The 22,852-nt window shown below is 42.3% G+C and overlaps 1 protein-coding gene across 1 annotated transcript in view; it reads left to right on the top strand.

Annotated features, from left to right (window-relative positions):
- Positions 1-4,384: 4,384 nt before the first annotated feature.
- Positions 4,385-22,852, top strand: part of TSHR (thyroid stimulating hormone receptor) — a 658,981-nt gene continuing 640,513 nt past the window's right edge. The window contains exon 1 of the mRNA XM_069208364.1: positions 4,385-4,668. Within this exon, the coding sequence (XP_069064465.1) occupies positions 4,478-4,668 (191 nt within the window). The 5' untranslated portion in view covers positions 4,385-4,477. The remainder of the gene's footprint in view (positions 4,669-22,852) is intronic.

Below are 22,852 nucleotides of genomic sequence, written 5' to 3'. Positions count from 1 at the left end.
AATGGGGACACCTGTGCTAAACAAATGTGGGGAAGATATTAACATTAGGGTGACCACCCGTCCGTAAATTTCACGGACTGTCTGTAATTTCGCCCTGCCGTCCGTTGTCTGAGATGAAAGCCTTAACGGACGGCATTTGTCCGTAATTTTAGCCTTTCACCTAAAGGGCAACGGAGGCAGGGCGAAATTACGGGCAGATCAGTTTCCCCAGCTGGGCTGAAAGGCAGGGAGGCTCCTGGGCTCTGAGGGAGGGAGGGGCAGACAGATAAGAATCAGACCTTCTTGCCAGGGGGTCTCCTTCCCTAAAGACATGCAAATGTGCCCAACTGGTAAATCTGCAAATACAAAGGGGTTTGAAAACCTGCATTGCTTTACTAAAAGGAGTCACTTGAAGTTTTCTGATGGCAAAGATATTTCTTTTAGAGAGGTATTGTAATGGTGTTCCAAGGTGAGCTGTGGAGTGTGTGGTTTTAATGGAGTGTTATAAATTTTTTTAGTACTAGGTATAAACTGTATGTTATTCAAATCTATATTTGAGAAGCACTTTTTTTTTATTTAACCGAAATGTATTTGGGCATTTTGTAGCAGCCTTTATTATGATGTAATTGTATTTTTCACAGTTCTTTCAGGTACCTCGGTACCTCATAGTACTAACAGACATTGGCAAAGCCAATAGGTCTCATCTACGAAAGAGTTATTGGCTTTGCTAATGTGTTTTAGCCATTAGCCATGTTATACACAAGAGTAGCTGCTGTTCAGCATGGCTTAAAGTTAGTGGTATAATTGTGTGGAGTGGAGTAGAGTGGCATAGTTGCAGTGGCCTTTATATATTTGTGTATAAAGGCAAAAACAGTGCCATATGTTAAAGAAACTCTAATTAAATTTTAAAATTTGTAAATTTTGTTTGTGCAATTTACATCCCAAATATTTTGAAGATTCTATGTGTACTTGACACTTAGGGATAACCCAGATCACTAGTTTGGCTTTTGCTCAATTTCAAAACCATATAAAGACATGGACAAAGCGGGCAATTGCCTTGCACAACCTTGCAAGGGGTCTGGCCCCTGCTCACCCTTCAAAAGCACTAACAGCGGATCATTGCACCAGAAGAGTTTGACAAGGTGGATGGGTGTTGCTTGTTCAACCACTTGAGAGTACCCCTTCTGTTTTGCTCCTGTGTTGCAGAGACAACTCCCCAGGTACCCAATACCTTCGAATGGTCTTGGTGGACCCATCTTGTCTGATTTTAGGAATTGTCCCACCTTGTTCTTCACTTCTTTATTTATCCAGTTTTTAGCAACAACCCTTTGAATTACTTGCCGTGGATCTCCCATTTGCTCTTGACTTCATCCTCCTCTTTTATTATCTTTGATTGGTAGTCCAGGCTCCCATTTCTGAGATAAATGTGGAGTCCCAGACATACACTCTAGTGCAGTGAGACTACAGACAAGTTATGGGTACATCACATCCTGACATTAGGTGTGAGACTGTCGCCCACATCATCTGCCGTGCCTCTTTAAAAAAAAATTAGGTTGAAAGTCCATGGGCGGTTGGGGTAAGCCAGATGTTTTTGTTCAATTTGTTTAAACTAGCATAAGGTTAATTACCTTAATGTTTCCCAAACTGTTTGCTAGGGGTTTTAAAATGTTCAGAAACATAATCAAACTTTTGCTGTTACTTTCTCTTCAGGAAAGATCGGGTAGATTTGGGTAGGGGTGATGGCCTTGCCCAGTACTGAAGGGCATTAGTTTACTACTGAACAAGGATGTAATGTGACACCTGAATGTAGCATACCAGGAGGCAATCACAAAAAGACCACAGTGAATAAATAGTGCTATGTTAAAAAAGAGTAAATAAATGCACTGTCAACATAGTGAGGCATGGCCTCTCTTGCGTGTGACTGTAAAATTGACGTTTGTTCTTGAATTTTTGTCCTGAATTTTGACCCTTCGTCCTGAATTTTTGTCCTGAATGTTGACCCTTTGTCCTGAATTTTTTACAGTCCTGTCCAGAATTTGCCTCAATGCCAGGTGGTCACCCTAATTAAGATGTGTCTGCAATTTCCTGCAAAGCTGACTAATTTAATACCTCAGGCGCAAATAGGTAACTGTGATATTTCTTGGTATAGTAGATATTTATAATAAACTACGCGGAAAAAGCCATCGATAGTGCAGCAGACGCAGTCCCACTGGGTCCTAGGGGGAGAGGGAGTGAATTTATGGAACCTCTTCTCCCCAATGTTGGCTGCATTTTATTACCCAGCGTGGATGGAGTCATTTTCTTTGCTTTAATCACAGCCTGCTGCACCTTTGCTAAGCCACTGATAAAATGTGGTTTATAAACAGCGATCTCACGAGAGGATGAAATGCTGAGGGGGCTTTACCGGCGTTTAATCCTGTTCAACAACCACTAATGACATTTACACAGTTTACCTTTTGTTAGTCAAAGTTTCAAAGTAAAGAACTCGGTCAGTGCCAAACATGCCCAGGATACACCCGTTTTAATGTGTATTCGAAAGAAAATAACACAGACTTTATATTCTTCGTGGAAATAAACTATGTGATGATGATTGTAAATAAAATAGGAACAAATTGCTAACATTTTGCAAATCACTGTTTTTTTCTCCATCGTGTTTTTTTAAATTCATGTGAAGAAGTTATTGGTACGTACGTAGGTAATATGTTTTCGCCCGTTCAACACTCAACTAGTGTGTTTTTTTACCTTTGGGAGACGAGCATTTTCCAGTAGAAAACAATTCTAGCTTTATTCACTAGATGGCACCACTGCACCATTTGTGAGAACTTTTAGACAGCAGCTGCGTGTCCCACTCCCAGAGGGAGTAGGTGGCCTCTCTCCTCACGTAGCGATACTTGAGGGGCCCGTCGGGTAAAGAGTCTGCTGAGAAGGAGGGGAAGATGTGCCTATGATAATAATCAGAAGTTGTGGCTCGCGAGGGAGGAAGGCCCCTCCAGAGTCCCTGAAGGATAGGGGTAGAAGGTACAAGGCTGCTCAGCCTGATAGGCATCAAGAGGAAAAAGGAGCGGAGGCTTTAAACGCACTACACCTGAGGACCAGCTGCGCACGCACGCAGAGAGGATCGCAGCTCTGACAACGCGCGAAAAGTGCCACAGTTTTCAGAGCGGCTGGACGGGGTAGTAACAGGAACATCACAGGAGGATAAGCAGAAGATCGGGTGGAATAGTAGTTTGGGGTAAAATTAATTGAAAAAGTGTTTACGATTGTGGTATTTTATCCCATCTACAGAGCACAGTTCAAAACCACCTGACGGGGTAAGTGAACAGGCGCGGCGGGGCTGCCTGCCACCCCCTGATAATCTTCTGTTGCGTCGGCCGGCCCGAGGCGAGTACCTCGGCAGCTCCACTTCTTCATGTTTGAAGCAATCCATCAAGAAGGTGGGAAGAGATGAGCGAGCAACCTCGATAGAACTTACAGTGGTCAATGTGTCACCTGAGAAGAGGCGACTTGCCAACCTTGATAATGTTTGCCCTGGTCCAGTGAACTCCTGAGGCACTTACTCGGTTAATCGTGGTAACGCTTGAATCGGACAGCCGGACCTTTAGTAAGAGATTGTCATCAAACCTGATAACATCTGGACTGGTGACTCGGACACTTTTGAGGAAGAGCTTCGATTTATCTTAATGACAATTGGGGTCTCGAGCCAAGGAAGAGGTGGTTGGCAACTTTGCTATTATTTGAACTACTCCATTGGAATGCTGAGGAGAATTGGCCAAATCGACAACCAATAAGACTGTTTGGTAGACAACCTGAATTACCCTTGAAGTGACTAATCAGGGTGTCAAATCAATTTCAATACAACTCTCAAAGGTCCATTTACCTGTGGGTATGTGGTGCTTGGCCAAAACAGATAATACTGGTAAGCTGCCAGTGGGAGTTTGGGAAATAGTTGATCCGTCAGCCTTATTAACGATCGAGGCAAGTTGCACACTTATAGTAGTCGGTTGGTGAACCTAGATATCACTTGCAGTCATCACCCGGAGAGCTGAAGAAAGGCAGTAATTGAAGTTTGGTCACGCTTCCAGCCTTCAAACAAATCATTGGGAAATGCAGCTCCACCCCCTTTAGAGCATCTAAATTATTCAATCAAAATAGGTTATCTGTCCACCTTGATAACAAGGCTAGTGATCAGTTAAACATTTTGGAAGAGGTGGCCTATCAAGCTTGTAAACACTTGCAGTCATCAATCCCGCCTTGGGAAAAGCAGAGACAGTCCACACTGACACCATCTGAAGAGTTCAGTCACAAATATGGCCCTCCATGGATAAATTCCTTGTAGTTCAAGCAGTTTAGTGCCATTAAGCACCTTACTGCTCTTTTGCTGTAGTCCTTCAGTGGTGACCATCAGCAGGCTTCGCTCATCCTTTGGCTGGTCAGTCTGTGGCCATGCCCACGAGCGTCTGAACGCCTTCCTTCACAAGCGCAGGCTGGATACAGAGAGATGTTGCTCTTGCTCCTTCTGATGGTGGCTCTACATTTCCCCAGCATTTTGGCCCTGGAGGACAGGGGCAGCACGCGTGGGGAGCTCGAGCTATGCCCATCTGTCTGCGACTGCTCCGAGTGGAAAACCTTCAAAGTCACCTGCAAAGAGATCAGCTTCATCCCACACTTTCCAGCTCCCACGGAAACCCTGTGAGTAATAACCCATCCCACGTGTTTTGGGGTGCAGATATAAAGGGGGGAAGGTAGGGTTATGGGGATGCAGATGCAGAGGTATAGGAAGGGACTCTGCGAGTATACATATTGTGAGGGTAGGGCTACGAGGATGCAAGGTGAGGCTGATTAGGTGCATTAAACTAAGTGGATGGTGTTGACGTCTGGTTGCTCTGCATCTGTACTCATTTTTAATGCTAGCAGGGAAACTTTGGCATATCATCCTTCCAAAGGTGAATACACTTTTTACTATTAATATTGATAGTAAGAACTAATATTGAGAACCCTAAGGAATGGCAAACTGCTACGTTATGTGCTACATTTATTATTAATATGATCATATGGAAGCTATGAAAAAGTTGGAGCTCTAACGTAAAAATGTGTAAAGCCAGAGGGGCGCCATAGTAAAGCTATGAACAGGGCATTAGGTTTGCACGTAGGGGGTGTCTGGAGCACTGGGCGGGGTGCTGATATGTATGGTTAGGATGTTCTTTGGGTGTAAATATAAAAGGGGACCAAGGGGCGCACATATTGAGAAGTAAAAGCTATCCAGCTGCAGATATCGACGAGTAAGGGTAAAAGTGCCGCAGACATGGAAAATTGGGGCCTGTCTGAGCTGCAGGTATGAGACGTTAGGTTGGCTCGTGAGTGCAGAGCTGGAAGGACTCTTGCGATAAAAAAGTAAAGACTCCGAACTTTCAATTGTGAAGTGGTTGGGTGACTTTGTGAGGGCATTATTGGTGAAGGTAGAATAGACGGTCTGGGGTGCCGATAGTTCCTGAGCAGGATGATGGTATAATCAGAGTTTAAAAGGGGTAGGTTCTCAATTTGAGTAATTAAAGTAATTAAATACTGATTTTGAATTCGGTACATATCTGGCCCTACATCCATGCCCTTAACTTTACAGGCAAAACATTGACCAATTTCCTAACAATGATTGTAAAAAACCCTTAAAGGAATCCATGTCGATGCACTTTCTGTTTACATTTCACGGTTTACTTCATCTTGCGTTCCCTAAGAGGATTTGCTTTTCCCAGATGATGTGGTTCTGTAGCTTTTTTCCTGCAGCATGACTCTTGAATAGTGCATATGGTGAACTGAATCTCCTAAAGGTGTATGGGTGAGTTCAGATTGCGGGTGGGTGATTAGGACGGCCACAAGTGAGAGCTCGGGTGCTGAGTCTAGCAGCAGTTTCTCACCGTGCCTGTCAATAGGTCATAAAGGTATTCAGACTTTTTGCACATCCACTCCTTGGCCTATCCGCAGAGTACACCTGAGAAATGGTCACATATATGCCATTCACAATTGTGCTTCGTTGGATAGGTGCATGAAAGAGGTAAACAACTCTCAAAATATTGACAGCACCAAAGAAGAAAATACAGTTCTTACACATGACTTGACGATTAAGTGGAGGAGATGAAAAGAGGAATGAAAAGAGAGGGTGAAAAGACAGTTCTGGAAAGGCAATAGATGAAGTGCGAGAGGAAGGTGAAAGATATTCAAAAAGAGATGGGGAAAGTCGGGGTTTATGCATCAACCAGAGTGAGAGACTGCAGAGTAAAGTGGTGTGACTGTGAGAACAGGCGTGACACTGCAAAGACTGCTACCCCTTCCACAGACCTTAATAATGTTTGATTCACAATCTCATATTTTAAGATATGAAAACAAAATGTTTAGTTCTAATTATTCACAACAAAATCCTTGTTGTTACTCATTTATTTGGTACTGCCAACAAACCCTGTCAAAGTCAATAGGTCGGGGGTCGTTTAGGCATAAGTATATTGCTATGTTATATGTCTGGATGCAATAACAGAAAGCTCACAGAGGCTCCCAAATATTTGCAGACGGCGTGCTCTGTGGAGTACAGGATTGTAGTTCATACTTTCATGACATAGGTCATGCCTCTCGAACAAGTAGTTATGCTTCTTTGGCCATGCCCCGTTTTGACCCACCACACGCAACCTTTTTCATCCTATTTAAAGCACTGGGTATAATATTCTTCTAAGGATCATTACAAGCGTTCTAGGCTGGGATTCTGGGTGTTCAAATATAGAAGGTGGGAGAGGGCTCTCTGGTGGGAGTTCATTCTATTTTACTGCCATGGAAAGATCGGGTGTTTAGTAGGCAGATCTGAAAGTATAGGAATCACCTTTTGCAGATCTGGACAGATGGAGTGTGCCAGGTGTATGTATGGAATGGTTGGGGGGGGGGGGTTGAGGGATTAAGGAGGAGAAGGCTTTATGTGTGCACATGAGAGGCAGGGCGTGCAGATATTGAAGGGCAAGTACACGTTAAGCTAAATATATGCAGCAGGCATTAGGAGGTGAGGACTAGCAGGCATGAATGCAGCAAGAAGCATACGGAAGGGTCCTTAGTGATGCATGCATGGCTGTGCAGAAGGGGATCTGGAAGGTGAAATGAAGTGAGCTCTTGGCATGCAGAAATGTAGGGCTCAGTATGAAGTTCTAGGATGCATATATCGAGGTCTACTGAGGTAAATACAGGTGTAGGAGGTAGCTTTGGAGTGAAGATATGTAGGAGGAATGAGTACCCATCCAATGCAGAAATGGATGGGGCATAGTGTGGAGGTATGTGGGTAGACAGCTATGACAAGTACAGAACGCAGTCATGGGATGTAAACATGATTAAGATCAGGAGTGGATTTGGAGCAGATATGCAGGGAACATGGGTAGGTGACATCTAGAGATGTGGACATGGCAAGTGTGTTTCTGGGAGGCGTTTGGGTTACGGATGGAGGGGAGATGGGAGTGTAGAGCTTAGTGAAGGTATCGAGGTAACATATGGAAGGTACTTTAAGTGTTTAGTTTTGAACGCTGCTGGAGGAAATCTAAGGTTTTTTAACATGGTTGTCAAAGACTGGCCTCTGGGCTATAGAAGTGGGGTGTGCAGGGAGCTCTTGCTCGTAGATTTGGAGGGTGCTGAGGTGACCTCTTGGGGTGCAGATCCGTACTGGAAGGACAGAAGGCTTTAGCGATGCAACTGTGGCTTGATATAGTTGATAAAGTGCATATGTGCAGATTTGCAGCAACAGACAGCGAGGCAGCACCAAGAAGAAGAGAAAGCAAGCTTACCTAGAATTTTTGTCAAAGACCCAACTTTGATAATTAGCATTCACCTCGACTCGTAGAAATATACACCTGTTAATCCTTTTCTTGTCTTTTTTCAATCTATATGACATGAGAATTCACTTATGTATTTATGTATTTATTGCTTCTTCCATACTGTCTTCTCCTTTCTCCTTTTCTCATTTCTTTCTTGCCCTTTCTTTCAATTTTGCCAAAATTCAAGTAGCGCCACCATCAGATAAACTGCAATTCTTAGTTTGTGGTCTTCCACATGGTATTTCCTCCGAATCATTTAGGCCCATACTTATACTTTTTTGCCCCCATTTGCGTCATTTTTTGACGCGAAAGCGGGGCAAGCTTACAAAATATAATTGAAACTTGTAAGTCTGCGCCTCTTTTGCATAAAAAAATGACGCAAACGCGGCGTTAAAATAGTATAAATATGGGCCCTAGAGTTTGGAAAATCACATTTAGCCTCTGAGTATCGCACAGTGATTTATAAATGGACTAGTGGCAAAGGTAAGAGAGATGGGAGCACACTGCCTCACATCACAGCACTCTTTGCATTGTGTTATATGCAGAACAAAGTTGGCACTGACTTTAATATTAGCTGTAGTTTTTCACTAGAGTTGGTGCAGATAGTGATGCACATCTCTAGCCACGTGCTTCTGGATTTTATCCTTCATCAGAAGCGATGAAAAAATAAATTGCATCAAGGGTTGCTGAGAATGCTGTCACAGTCCTCTCAAGTCTCAATACCTCTCACTGGTGCACAGGTGCATCTCCAAAACGTCATCAGCTTGTCGGCACAAGGGAGCCTTTTTAAACAGAAGGGGGATGGTAGCGCACTGCTTTCATATCACAACGCAGTTCGCCCATTTGCATTGTGGTAAATGGAGTACAAAGTAGAAGCACACTTGAATATTAGCTGTAGTTTTTCACTAAAGTTGGTGAAGGCAGTGCTTTACATCTCTAGACACGTGTCTGTGGATTTTGTCCTTCATCAATAGAGATAAAAAACGAATTTCATCAGGGTATGCTGAAAATGCTGCCACAGTCCTCTGAGGTCTCAGTAACCCTCACTAGCGCACAGGGGCATCTCCAAAAGCTTGTCAGCTTGTTGGCTCAACTGAGCCTTTTTAAACAGAACGGGGATGGGAGCATACTGCCTCACATCACACAGTTCACCCCTTTGCATTGTGGTAAACGCAGTATACAATTGGCGCTTACTTGAATATTAGCTGTAGTTTTTCACTACTGTAAACATGCAACTGCATAAATAAACCTTCTTGTGACTGGAACTATGAACATATACAAGTGCTTCTACTAGTATGTCGGGCAATGACGGAAGCACCTCTCTAGCATACAACATACATTACTTATTATTTGTATTTCATTTCTATTTTATTTGTGTTACTTATGGGTCACCCAGTTTCATTGGTCTGAACAGGGGTATGTGCGGATTGGCTGCATTTCAAAGATTCTACTGAGTACTCACCTGCAGATAAACAAAACGTCCTGTTGTTTCCACAAGCACTTTACATTGCTTTTAGCCATCTAGCTGTTTATGCTGGTGGATAGTATCTTCTAGTCGCTTGTGATTTTTCAAAAGTCGAATTGAGGCACTAGCAGATTATGTGATTTGACCAAGATCACACTGTGGGGTTTGGGGAAGGATGTGGTTTAGTTAACAAATGAACAGAGTGAAAAACTAGAGTTGCTCATGTTGATGCACAACGATGCACGACAAGGAAAATCTAGAGATAGTGTTCTATTTCACAGCACTGATTAAAAGACTCATCTCTAAGCTTTAGGCAAGAATCTCACCCCTGCCCCTCTCAAACCCAAAACGCACCCATTTACACTATCGGTCCACGAAGAAAGCACTGCTAGCCATTATTATAGAAATGTATATCAGGAAAGTGACGTGTAGGTGGAGAGTAAATAAGTGGGCAGAGCAACAGTGAATGGACATGTGGATGGATGAATGGATGATTAGCATGACGATAGCTGCATTGATGGTTGGATGGACAAGCAGCAGACAAATGTATGGGTGACCAGATTGTTGAATAAATGAGAAGGGAAATAGATGGAATGGCAGATGAACAGTTGGACTGGTCGTTGAATGGATGGGTGACTGAAATAGACAGGCAGAATGGTGGATTGCGGTAAGGTTGTATTGAGAGCCAGGAGGAAGACAAAACAATTGATGGATGGATGGTTTTAGGTGCATGGACAAATAAATATTACATTGATAGACATTCCAAGAGAGATGAACAGCTGGATAAACAACATTTTGAATAAGAAAGTGAAAAGGGATACAGTAGAAGAATGATGGATTAACAGCAAGGTGTTGGATAAATACATTGGCTCTATCAATGAAGCTGAAACATGACAACATAAAACATAAAAACGCATACCCACACACATTACCTACTGGCGTTCGCCAGTAAGTAGTTATAGTTAGGACCAGGTTTTCACAGGAAAAGCATTTTATGACTTACCTATATATTTGGCGTCGTTTGACCAATCTTCACTAAATTTTCCCCAAAAAACTCTGTCTGTGATTCTTGTGATGGAAAGTTTCGGGGTGATCTGTCAAGGGGGCTGAGAAAAAGGGGGTTCAAAAAGTGTGTTTCCCATGTTAATTCCCAGAGGAGTTTTGAACCGACTACAGCCAGAACCGCCGGATGGAATTACACCAAACTTGGCAGAGTCCACGGCGTTTCAACCCTCTTAATGTTGGGGGCTCATCAGGACTAACAATAACAAGGGATACTGGCGAAACACTTGCACTCCAGATAAAGGGGCCGATAATAGGGCATGCAGGTTTACCAAAATTAGCCCTGTGGTGGCACCTGCGTACAACTAATGGCAGTCCACTTCCATCAATGAAACTGCCCGATTGGCATAGATTGAAGTGGGCTGCAGGTACAAGAGCCCTCCCAGTGTACCCTGTTATTGTTGGCCCTGATGAGAACCTATATTCATTAAGAGGGTTGAAACACCATCGACTATGATATAAACAAACCTAAAAACTGACCCTTTGACTTTTAATTGGGTCTAGTAATTTAAGACATTGCTGTTTTAGGTTGTGTGGTGGATTCAGAAACCTTTTTGTTGTGTATAATTTATTTGTGCACTGTTTTTTCATGGGTTCCCTTTTCTTCCTGGGGCACAGGATATGTGTTGGTGATTTTCATAACAATATACTAAATGAGATACCAATGAATTGTGGTGGACTTTATTCTTTCTATTTGTTATTCTACATTTTGGGACATCCTACTAAATGAGTAATCAATGTGATTGTACTTTAGGTTGACTGTATATACCTATATATAATTAACAAGAACTGCTGTTGTTATGAGAATATTTGCATATTCAGTAGCAGTAAAAAAGGAGAACCATGGACTCAGCTATCAGACCAGGAGACAACAAGAAAGAACCCACTCGTCTTGGACAAACGCCACAGAAGAGATGGCGCTCCAACAAATCAATGATGCATTCACCTCAATCAAAGATTTCAGAATGTTTTTCAAAGTGCAGTTGCAGAGAAAACACTTTGTCATTAGCCTGGAAAATGGCAGGAACACCATTGCATACTACTAACGTGAAAGGGGTGGAGCCGCACAGCCCCCTCCCTTTAAAGTATAGTTATGACCATGGGGGATGGAGTCTCCAGGCCCTTTTAAAGGTTCCGGAAGTCACTAAACAAACATGAGCTCAACCCCCCTGGTAACTAGGGCACAGAGTAGATAGGCTTAACATAGAGGCAATGTGTAAAGTATCTATGCAGTACTGGAACAGTTAAAAAGTCAAAATATAAAACAATAAATATTCCAAAATGAAATTTGGAAAATAGAGTAATATTTAATAAACAGATGACAAAAATCCAATAAGAGGAACCCGAGATTTGAATTGTTAATGTTTTAAGTAGAAATAGCACCAAGAACTCAAAATGCCAATGATAATCAATAGCTGTGGTAGAACAAGGCTTGGGTGTAGTTTGACGCTGACCCTGATCTAGCACAGTTCGGATACACTAACCATGTTCCTACTGGTCAAAGATTTTACCTTCTGACTTTAGTCCTTTAAGTCCCATCCACCAAAGAAGTACACATCTGAATCCCCAAGGACACATCTGGGCAGGAACCTATACAGTAGACTCACAGAGACCAACAAGAGGGTTCAGTCCAGGTCAAATTGCCACTGGTCAGCTGGACAGATGTAGCTTGTTGTGTCCCTGTTGCTTGCCAGGAGGTCTGCCTTATTATCCTTGGAGTCAACGTATTTTCCCTGCATACAAGAGAAGACAGCAGGTCCAGTCTTCCAGGGTTCTCATGTTGCAGACAACAGGCTCCATCATCTTCTGATCTTTCACAGGTCTAGGAGTGTTCTGAAGTTAAAGATGCCACATTTATGTCTGACATGAGCAAGTGGGTAGGAATGATCCTTTGGGATAACCTAACCAATGGATGAAAGGTTCCAGGGGTTAACCCTACCCATGTTTGGTATTGTCAAAATGGTTGAAGTCTTCAGCCACAGTAAACATGGGCTGGGGGTTTGTGGGGGGACTGTACTAAGAAAATCTAATGGGCATATTTATAGTTGGTTTGGGCCAAATTAGCGTCATTTTTTTGTACGCTAATTCAGCGCAAACCGAACTCCATATTTATACTTTGGCGCTAGACACGTCTAGCGCCAAAGTTATGGAGTTTAAGTCATTTTCTGGAGGGGAAAACCTACCTTGCATCAATGAGATGCAAGGTAGGCGTTCCCGGCCAGAAAAGGACGATATGGCCTTTGCGCCATATTTATCCCCGGGCTAAAATCCAGCACGGGGATGGGGGCCTTACATAATGGCACTAAACTTACTTAGCGCCATTATTTAACGCCTGGGTATGGGCAGGCATAAGGGGATCTGTAGGCACATTTCCATGGTCAGAGACCATGGAAATTGCCCACAGGTGCCTTTCCCTGTCCCCAGGGACACCCCCACCCACCCACCCCTACCAACACCAGGGGGTCACCTAGGGATAGGGGACCCATCCAAGGTAAGTCCGGGTGAGAATATCTTTTTTTTTTCATCCAACGCCACTCGGGACCCTGACTTGGGGCCCCTTGCATGGCGCTGGCCCCAATGGCCATCCCCAGGGGACATTTCTCCCCTGGGCATGGCCATTGCGGTGGTGGGCATGGCTCCTGTCTTTACTAAGACAGGAGCCATCTCCATTGGGCTTGTGCGCTAGAAAATGTTGCTACACTACCTAGAGGCAATTTTTTTGTCTCTAAACAGTGTAGCGCCATAATTTGGCGCACAAGCCATGGTTCCCTCTATACCTCCTGCCCTTTCAAAGGACGCTAACAGGGCCTTAGCGCCATTCCATCAATATGGCACACGGCCGGCGCTGGGAATGGCGCTAGCCAGCGCTATACTTTTTGGCACAAACCTGCATTAGTATAAATATGGGCCTTAGTATCCTCCCACACTTTCCAGTTTTAGGCTGTCTCTGTACCCCTCACCAGAAAACTCAGAGGAAGAAGTCTGCTGGGACAAATCTGAGATTTCAGCAACCAGACAGTGGATATACAAATTGTTTTGACATTCTCTTCCTTTCCTGGCATTTTCTTTCTCCATTGTGAAGTGCACCCCAAATTTTATATTTAGACACAGCAGACCAGTCAAATAGGCTGTGACACTATAATGTCAAAAATGGTCCCACTGACTTGGGGACATAAAAAGGCCAATGCCCAAGTGTCATCGAACATTTGCTTATGACAGGGGAGGCCTCTTTGATGTTAATCAAGTCCTTTGACCCACCCTTCAGGTCTTCCTGTCATGGACACAACAATTCATCAGTACACCTAAGCCCTTATGTCCCAGTACTGGGAGCAAGTTATTGTATGTTATGCAGATTTGTAGTGTGCACTATCACCCAGGATGATATCCTGGCTCTGAGCAGATGTGAGTCTAGCCAAACTGAAAGCCTAGTCAGACTACTCAAAAAGCCAGGTCTTCAGCTTCCTAACAGAATTCTAGAAGTGAGGAGTGTAGTAAATTGGTTTTATGGTTGAGGGAGGGTGGGGGTGAAACCCTACTCAAGCAGCAACTACAATCCATGTCAGAATGAAGTCACAAAAAACTCTAAATTAGCTTGTGCTAAACCCTTATGTGGCTTGGCACAGAACAGTCAGCCTCAACTCAGAGGCACTGTATAAAGTATTTGTGCAATTCTTCAAATAGTAACACAGAGAAAAAATACAACATAGAGGGGATCCCATACCAGTGTAGAAAAGCAGGGTACATCTTAATAAATAAAACAACAACCATCCATCCAATCAGTAGAGCCAGAAATATGCAGTTTTAAAGATTTAGTGGAAAATAACTTCAAAAAGCACAAAGCACCAACTGTGGACATCTGGTTGCACTGGACGAGGACAAAGTCACAAGTTCAGGCCGACAACGATGGAGCATCTGCAAGGTTCTGTGTCAAGGATCTGTCGCACAGCTGAGCCGATTCATCAGTTCTGTGGTGTTGCAAGGCTGCGATGCGAGTTTCTGCATTGTTGACAAGGAAAGCTTACAATGTGAAGACCTGCCTTGAGAATGACTCTTGCACTGGCTAGTTCCAAAGAGACTACTGGGCTTGCAATGCAAAGTCCTGCATCATTGTCGAGGCTGCCATCGATAAGAGGTTTGCAATGTGAGGGCCTGCACCTGGACTGCGTGGCTTAACTATTGTTCCGATGCAGGTTATGAGATTGATGCAGAGTTTTTCCACTGGAAGAATCCTTACAGCAGAAGTGATGCATCAGTTTGGCTCTGGGTTGCAACGCACAGCAGAGGTGATGCATAAGTTGTACTTGGTCCACAGATGGGCTGCAGAGCACCTTCAGGCCTACTCAAGGGTCCAGGACTGGGGTGGCACCATTTGACAGGGAAGGCTCGCAGCTGCAGAGTCCAAGTGCTGGTTAAGATGCTAGCCCTTGGAGTCACTCTGGTGGTCCTGGGTACAAGTTGCAGGTCCAGTCCTTCTCACCCAGGCAAGAGGACAGCAGGCTGCAGGGCAACACAGAAGGCAGTAGTCCTTTAGGACAGCAAGTCCAGTTACATAGCTGTTCTTTCAGCAGCACAGCAGTCCTTCCGGACAGTCTTCCACAGGTCAAAACTAAAAAGAGTTGGTGTCTGAAGTCCAATATTTGTACCTGGCACCTTCTTTGAAGTAGGAGAAGCAGCTAGATGTTTCCCTTTGATGAGTACAGGTTTCCTGCCTTCTTTGCCCGGGCTCTAGACTAACTACAGGCGGTATGCAATTATTTTTGTGAAGGCAGGACACAGCCTATTCAGATGCAAGTGGGGCTATACCTAACTCCACCGTCCCATCCTGCCAGTGATGGCCCATCCAGGCACACTTAAGCTCTGTATTGTGGTTGGCTGTCTAGGAAGAATACATAAAGACCAACTGCCAACCACCCCCAGTCGTGACCCAGAGACAGGCAGCAGGCAATAAGTAGCTAAAGAAGAAAAATGCCACCTTTCTAAAGGTGGCATTTTCAAAATTGTAATTCAAAATCCGACTTTCACATATAAGAGGATGTTTCATTAGAATTCCACAGGCACTAAATGTGAACTGTTGACCTGATATCATTTGGAAATTGCAGCTTATTAAATGTAATAAGGTAACTCCACTGTTAACCTATTTGAGAAGCAGGCCTTGCTGTAGTTAAACACGAATTTAAGAGTTTTTTCACTACCAGGACATGTAAAACCTAAAAGTACATAATCTAATTTTTATATGCACTGTATCCTGCCCTGCGTGGGGCCTACACTAGGGGTGACTTATATGTATTAAAAAAGGAAGATTTGGGCCTGCAATTGGTGTGTTTTGCCAGCTTGAAATGGCAGTTGAAAACTGCAGACACATGCTGCAATAGGTGTCAATCTTGTGTATGCCAATATGACAGTGTTTAAAGAAGAGAGCACAGGCACATTATCATTAGCTAGCAGTGTTAAAGTGTGCAGAGTCCTAAAAGCAAACTAACATAGATTCAGAAAACAGGAGGATGAAGGCAACCAATTTGTTTTGGGGATGACCCTGCAGAAAGGGGCAAGTCAATAAGGTGAATACTCTTATGTGTAGCAGCAGGTCTGTTCATGCTTTAGAAGTGATGTAGGAGAAGGCACGACAGCCGGATATGGTTTTCTGTATGTGTGGGATGTATGCAAGTAGCAGTCTGGACAAGCAGTGCTGTCTGGAATGTTTGTGAAAGCAGTTGCGATTGTTCAGGTAAGCTGGGCCAATATTATGTAGTGCCTTGAAAGTGTGGGTGAGGAGTTTGAATTGTGCTTGTTATGGTTAGCCTGTGGAGCTCCTTTGGGTGTGGTGTGATGTGAGTGCAGCCTAGGAGGCTGAGACTGATTCTGACCACTAAGTTCTGAATGGTCTGCAGCCTTTTGGTCAGTTTTTTATTGAGGGTGTTCCCATAGTCAAGCTTACTTGTGAATAGAGCATAAATGATGGATTTCTGGGTGCTGATTGGGAGCCATTTGAAAACCTTCCTCAGCATCTTCAGGGTGTGGAAGCTTGAGGCGCTTATGGCGTTGATTGAGCAGTCATGTCAAGTTTGCTGTTGATGATGATTCCAAAGTTCTTCACCAACTACACCAACTGTGGATTCAACTTACATATAAAGGCACAAAAGCATATAATGTGTAACATACTTTGCCATGTACATATTGAAAAATAAATAACATTTTTAATAAAAACATGTGGAAAAAAAAAATATATATGTATAATAGATATATAGATATATCATATATATCTATATATCTACATACATATATATATATTTATGCCTATGTGTCCTTCATGTGCTAATCTAAGTGCATTATTTCTGATACCCTCTGACACCACCAGAAGACTCGCATGACATAACATACCATTGACAATCGATGGTTCATCGAAGACATGTTTGTACTTTTACCCAGCATCACTCTTAGGATTCCACTTTGACCATCATTGGCAAATGCCCATGTTCACTTCTTTCATTTCCTGATCCTCTTCACTGGCATCCATCCACTCTTGTCTGGTAATAGCACACTCAGAATAATTTTCAGCCTCACACACAGATTCTGCTCTATCACTTTCTATATAATACTTGCTACTTCACTTTATTGAGATTAAAAATCTGCTATTAACTTCCTCTTTCCTGACACATACTCCACCTTAACATTGTATTCTTGAAGTCTGTATTGCCATTTAGCAATTCTTGGAGTAGCATGATCTCCCCCTTTAATAATAAATAACTGCACCATGGGTTTGTGATCTACTCTTACTATGTATTGTGAATCCCACAGAAATTGTTTGAAGTAAATAACCCATAAAGGACCCTAACTGATGCTTGTTTTCTGGCACACAAGAATCTTCAATGGCCTTGACAAGGCTAGTTTTGTGTTCAATTCCTTTAGCTGACAACTTGTACCCTAAGGACTCTATAGTGGTGGTATTCAGTCTACTGAGAGTTCATTCCTTACTCTTTAGTATAGACAATACTCAGTGTGACCTTTCATCATGTTGTGCCTGATCTTCTCCGTACACCAACACATCGTCCTAAAATGCTTTAACACCAACCATACCTTTAAACAAGCTTTCCACTGCTCTCTGGAAAACAGCTGAAGCCAATCCAAAAGGCATGTGTTTAAATTGGTATAAACCCTATGGAGTGATAAATGAAATATATTGCCTAGAATCCAGATGTAAATGTATCTGAAGGTATGCAGAGGCCACATGTAGCAAACTAAAAACTTTACCTCCTTTAAGCGTAGATAGCATTTCTGTGATATTGGGTAAGAGGCAATGATCCACCCATATCTGGTCATTTCAATCAATTAAATCTACACACATTCTAATGGAGCCAATGGCCTTGCGAGCCAAACCAATAGGTGCTACCCAATCAGATGACTGAATTCGTTCTGTCACTCCTTGGTTGCATAATTTATCTAGTTCTCTCTTCAATTCATCTTGTAATAATAAGGGCACTCTATGAACCCTATGTACAATAGGTTGTGCACCATCTTTGATCCTTATTTTGTGCATAAATCCCTTAAATAATCCTAAATCTTTTTGGAAGACTTCAGGACAACGTTCTTCCCACATATTTGTCTCCACCGTCAAGATTTGTGTGTAATCCTTCTTGAGTATCACTTGATCAGGAATATTAGGATCTAGCAAGATACCCAAATTTCCTTGGTCATACCAAGTCAATAGACAGGCATCAGCTCTGGCTACATATACTACACCCTGTGAACTGTTATTCCTGAAACCTAATTCTGCCTCAAATTCTTCCACCACTTCAATGCATTTCCCCCCATATCCAGCAGGTCGAAAAGATGATTTTTTCAATTGAATTCCTTGCTTACTAAAAACTTCCACATATTTCTTTTCACTCAGTAATGTGAAAGGAGATCCAGAATCTGCCATGACTTTTACATATACACCATTTATGTTCAACACACAAAATGGTCTTCTTTTCTCACATAATGTTGCATTCCATACACCCTCCTTATGTTGATGTAAATTCACATAATTAACAGTGAGTATCTCATCCTCTTCGCTACAGAAGGTCGCATCCACACGATGTTTCTTTGGTTCAATAGTATGTATTTTATTAGATGATACCTTGCCTATTGGCATACACATCCTTGCAAAGTGTCCCTTCTTTCTACATTTGGCAAACAATTTCTCTACATCCGGACATACGCTTGCATTGACAAGATTGAATGTACTTCCACACCTGTAACACTCTAGTTGCTTATAAGTAGATTTTGTATTTACTTTTTCATTCTTATTCAATTTATCTGCTTCATCTTTAATTTTTTATTTTTTATATTTACTCTTTATGGCTAGTACACCTTGTAGTTGTGCGGGTGATTTGACATCTGACATCGACATTTGTTCCATATATGATATTGTATTTTCAATTCTAGTCGCAATTTCTATCGCTTTTTGCAGCACCAAATATCTAAAGTGCTTCTTGCACTTTTTTGTTATTTGTTTTCTCTACTAACTGGTCTGTGATAATTTCTTCCTCAAAGGTTTTGTACTCACATGATACAGCCAAAATTCTCAAGGCACCAACAAAACTTGATGCAGATTAGCTGGCTATTTGTAATCTTCTGTGAAATTTACGTCTTTCCATTATGACATTCTTACATGCTTTAAATCTCATATCCAGAGACTTAATGGCTGATGCGTATTCACCTTCCCCGTCATCCCCTTCACCGTCTGCTAGTAGTATGACTTCTTTAGGAATGTGTTTTAAACATTTTCAGCGTTCCGTTCCTACACATTCTTTTAATATGGCACATGTTTTCTTGTGTGTAAATGGCTTTCCGTCAAGAGCATCTAAGTATGTCTCAAACCCTTCTTTCCGTTGCTCCCAATCAGTCTCAGGTGAAGATGGATTTGGTGAAAGTGTCGAAGGCAGTGCTATCAATTGTTGCATTGTGGATTGAAGTATTTTAGCTGGTATACCTACATTAGGATGATATTAAATTGTTTTGTTCAATGTACTGCTATCAGAATGTTAGGTTCAGATATAGTAGTATCACAGAATTTAATACATTCTCCAGTAAGCAGTGATCTGTGATTCCTAAAGGTATTCTGATGTGCACATCATCGCAGGTGTAATCAGCTACTGACAGCTGTGGCTCCTCAGGTACTGGTAACTGTTGCTCCTCATATGATTTACTCGAAACAGATAATTTTAAATTGGAGGAATGTACATGCCACAACCCTATAAACAAAACTCTGCATGTGAAAACCACTGATGAGCACACAATGTAACAATTGGTCTGCGCATCACGGATGCTCTTTGTTCCAATAAATCAGAAGTCAGCCTATCAAGTTCAAAATAGCAAAGGTGTGTACATCACTGATGTACACTGCTACTGTAATATTCAGGTTTACACAACCTGATCTAAAATAATTGCCACGTAGCGTTCAATGTGGTACTGTATTTGTGAATTCAATTGAACAATGGTGTGCGCTTCACTGATGCACACATCTTCCGATGGGTATTTAAACTCCCTGAACTGTGAGTTTTATGTGAACAATGGTGTGTGCATCACTGATGCACACTACTACTGTTGAGTTTTCTATTGTTTTTTACCTTGATGGAACATGGCCGCTGAGAGCATGATACGTCAAAAAGGAAATTGCATGTAGGACAATGCATCGCCCGTACAGTCCTCCGCGCACTGGACGCTAATGATAAGATTGAAAGGCATAGGACAAACCGATAACTCAACAGCAAAATTTATACCGGCCTCAATGGCGCGCATTAAATAATTGCAAATACAGTACCTTGTATTTCATTGTGTACACATCACTTGTAAAATTAGGGTCGCTCACAAGACAAGGTCTCCCTTCACTCGCCCGAATCGCTGTGGCTGGAAAATTGACCACAAAGAGAAATCCTGAGATTCACGCTTGGACAAAAGCTCCCTGATGTTGGCAATTCATCGCCAATATTAAGTACCGGACTCCAAGTAACTTGAGAGTCCTTTATTCAATAACAACAGGGCACAGGTATAAAGCGACTGTTTCTCCTCTTACCGCCCAGCCAACTGCCACCCCTACCTTCTGTTTTCCCAAGATTCTACATACCATCTTCCATACTTACATTATACACTTCATACTTTAATAAAGCATCCCAACACACATTCACACCAACTCCTTCTCACAATGGAATAGAACATTACTAGGGGTTTAGAATACAACCAGTCAGATACCATGGAATACAATGTTAGCAAAGATGTTAATAATACAGAGATTGCAAGTCTAAAAACAAGACTTGAGTAACACATGTGATAATGATAAATCTTTAGTAAATAAGGAATGAGTGTAATTAAAGTATATCCACTATGACATGCAGCTTCTTGAAATTTCAAGAGACAACCATTCTACTAGAAATTATAGAGGGAAAAAAATGCCTGTAGCGTCAAGCAATATATTTGAAAAAATCATTTATTGGTCTGAAAAATTATAAAAGTAGTTCCCCCATCAATGAATTGGAAAATCTATCTTAAGGGGCCTTGTGGTTGAGACGCAAACCCTAAAAATAAATATTTCTATACTCCAGTTAGGATTATCTGCACTTCTGTGATAATAATGCACATACTTTCAAACTGAAATTCAGAATTATTTGAATTTGGGATGCTTTAGGGTAAAGGCAATACAATTAATCATACGATAAATAGATATACGTAGACAGATGTGGATATAGAAATGACCAAAAATGCAAACCTAAAAAAAATCTAATTCTCCACTTGTAGTAGGCTGTGCAAACTATAACTCAATACCTGCCAAGCATTACTTTCAGCCTAATCAATGACATCATAATGATATCTCAAATGGCATCACTGATAGCCTTATTAAAGCTCTGCCAACTGATACAATCGATGACATCATTGATGATATAGAAAACAACTATGTCTGAACAAGTATAATGCACGACATGAAGAGTGCAGAAGCTCCTCCAATGTAAACAAACCAATGAATGCCACCTTTGGTCGTGGGTAGCAGGATTCTTTGGCCAGGGCCTGTGTTTGGCCGCAATGCGGTTATAATTCACTGTATGCAACAAGTGTTAGCTTACATTAAAAAAATGTGTTTCAGTGTAACGTTTGTTATTTTTTATGGTATACTGCAACAGACTGTTCCATCCAAAGCAGCTGTGCTCAGCCTTCAGTAGGGCACACTGACCTGTGGGCACAATGCCTGGCCTCTAGCAAGGCTCTGCAGCATCCCACATCCTGGCCTGCCCATCAGCACAAGTGCTGGGTTCCATCTGGACTCTAGCCACCATCATTGCCTCTTGTCTTGTGTGGCACCAACTAATAACTGCATTTGAGATGAGAGAAGTGCTGTAAACAACATGTAGTTTTGTTAAGTCTATAAGCCAGTGGCACCTCAGAGAAACAAGTCTGCACTGAACATGTGCAGGAGCAATAAGGGGGCAATCCAGGGAATAAATGGGATAGTAGCAACTGCTCTACAAACTGGCAGTATTTGCGACACCCTAATGCACTTTTATTATTTATACTTTTGGCTACAGATGGCTCTAGGTGTCTTTTAGAGACATTGGTTACCAATATACATACAAACATATGGTCCTAGTCAGTCCCTTTCAGTCACTGGCTGTTGGATATTTTTAAAGTTGCTATTGGTTGGGTGTACTGTCCTTAAAGCCATATCATTTTGGTTGTGTTTAGTAATCCTCTGTGGCAAGATCTTGTTGTGCTTCTGCTCCTCACTGTCTTTTTGCCACACCCACAACCAATCCTTCACACACCCGGGGGCAGCATATCACCCATGTTGGCCTCCCTGCTCCATACATCACCGCACACTATCTGGTGCCATCCTGCTGGTAATTTGCCATTGTTTGTTGAATTGTTTCACAAGCGTTTGAAAAGCTAAACCTTTCCAAAATGCCAAGCGTGCACGCATGGATTTTAAAAATTATTTTATTTGATTCCATTACAAGATGTTCATCGTGAATGCACGTTGAAACACAGCCGTATCTGTGGGGAAAAACACATTGGCAAAGCCAATTGGTCAACATCCAGTAATAAAGATGTGAAATATTTGTTTTGCTAATGCTTGGTATTCAGGAGTTTCCACTTTATCGCACGGTATGATTTTATGGTTCTGTTTTTAGAATGTTTTTGTTATGTTTATTGACTAATAATTTAGGAGGTTCCGGTGCAGTATAGAACCAGCTAGTCAAATCTGTGACTGTCTTAATAAAGTCCAAGCCAAAACAAAGGGTTATTGTCTACATGGATCCTTCTAAAAAAGAGCAACACTTAGGGGGTCATTTCAACATTGGCGGTAAAAGCCGCTTAACGCCGTGCAGAAGACCGCCAACACACTGCCGCGGCCGCGGTAAACCGCCACGGTCATTATGACCCACAACTCGGAAACCGCCAAAATACAGACACCCACAGAAGTCCGCAACACCAAAGGCCAGCGATAAACTGGCGATAACCAAACCGTCACCGTCACGCCAACAGA

This window comes from Pleurodeles waltl, chromosome 9, assembly GCF_031143425.1.
Source record: "Pleurodeles waltl isolate 20211129_DDA chromosome 9, aPleWal1.hap1.20221129, whole genome shotgun sequence".
Classification (NCBI taxonomy): Eukaryota; Metazoa; Chordata; class Amphibia; order Caudata; family Salamandridae; genus Pleurodeles; species Pleurodeles waltl.
This window is presented reverse-complemented; position numbering and strand designations above follow the sequence as displayed.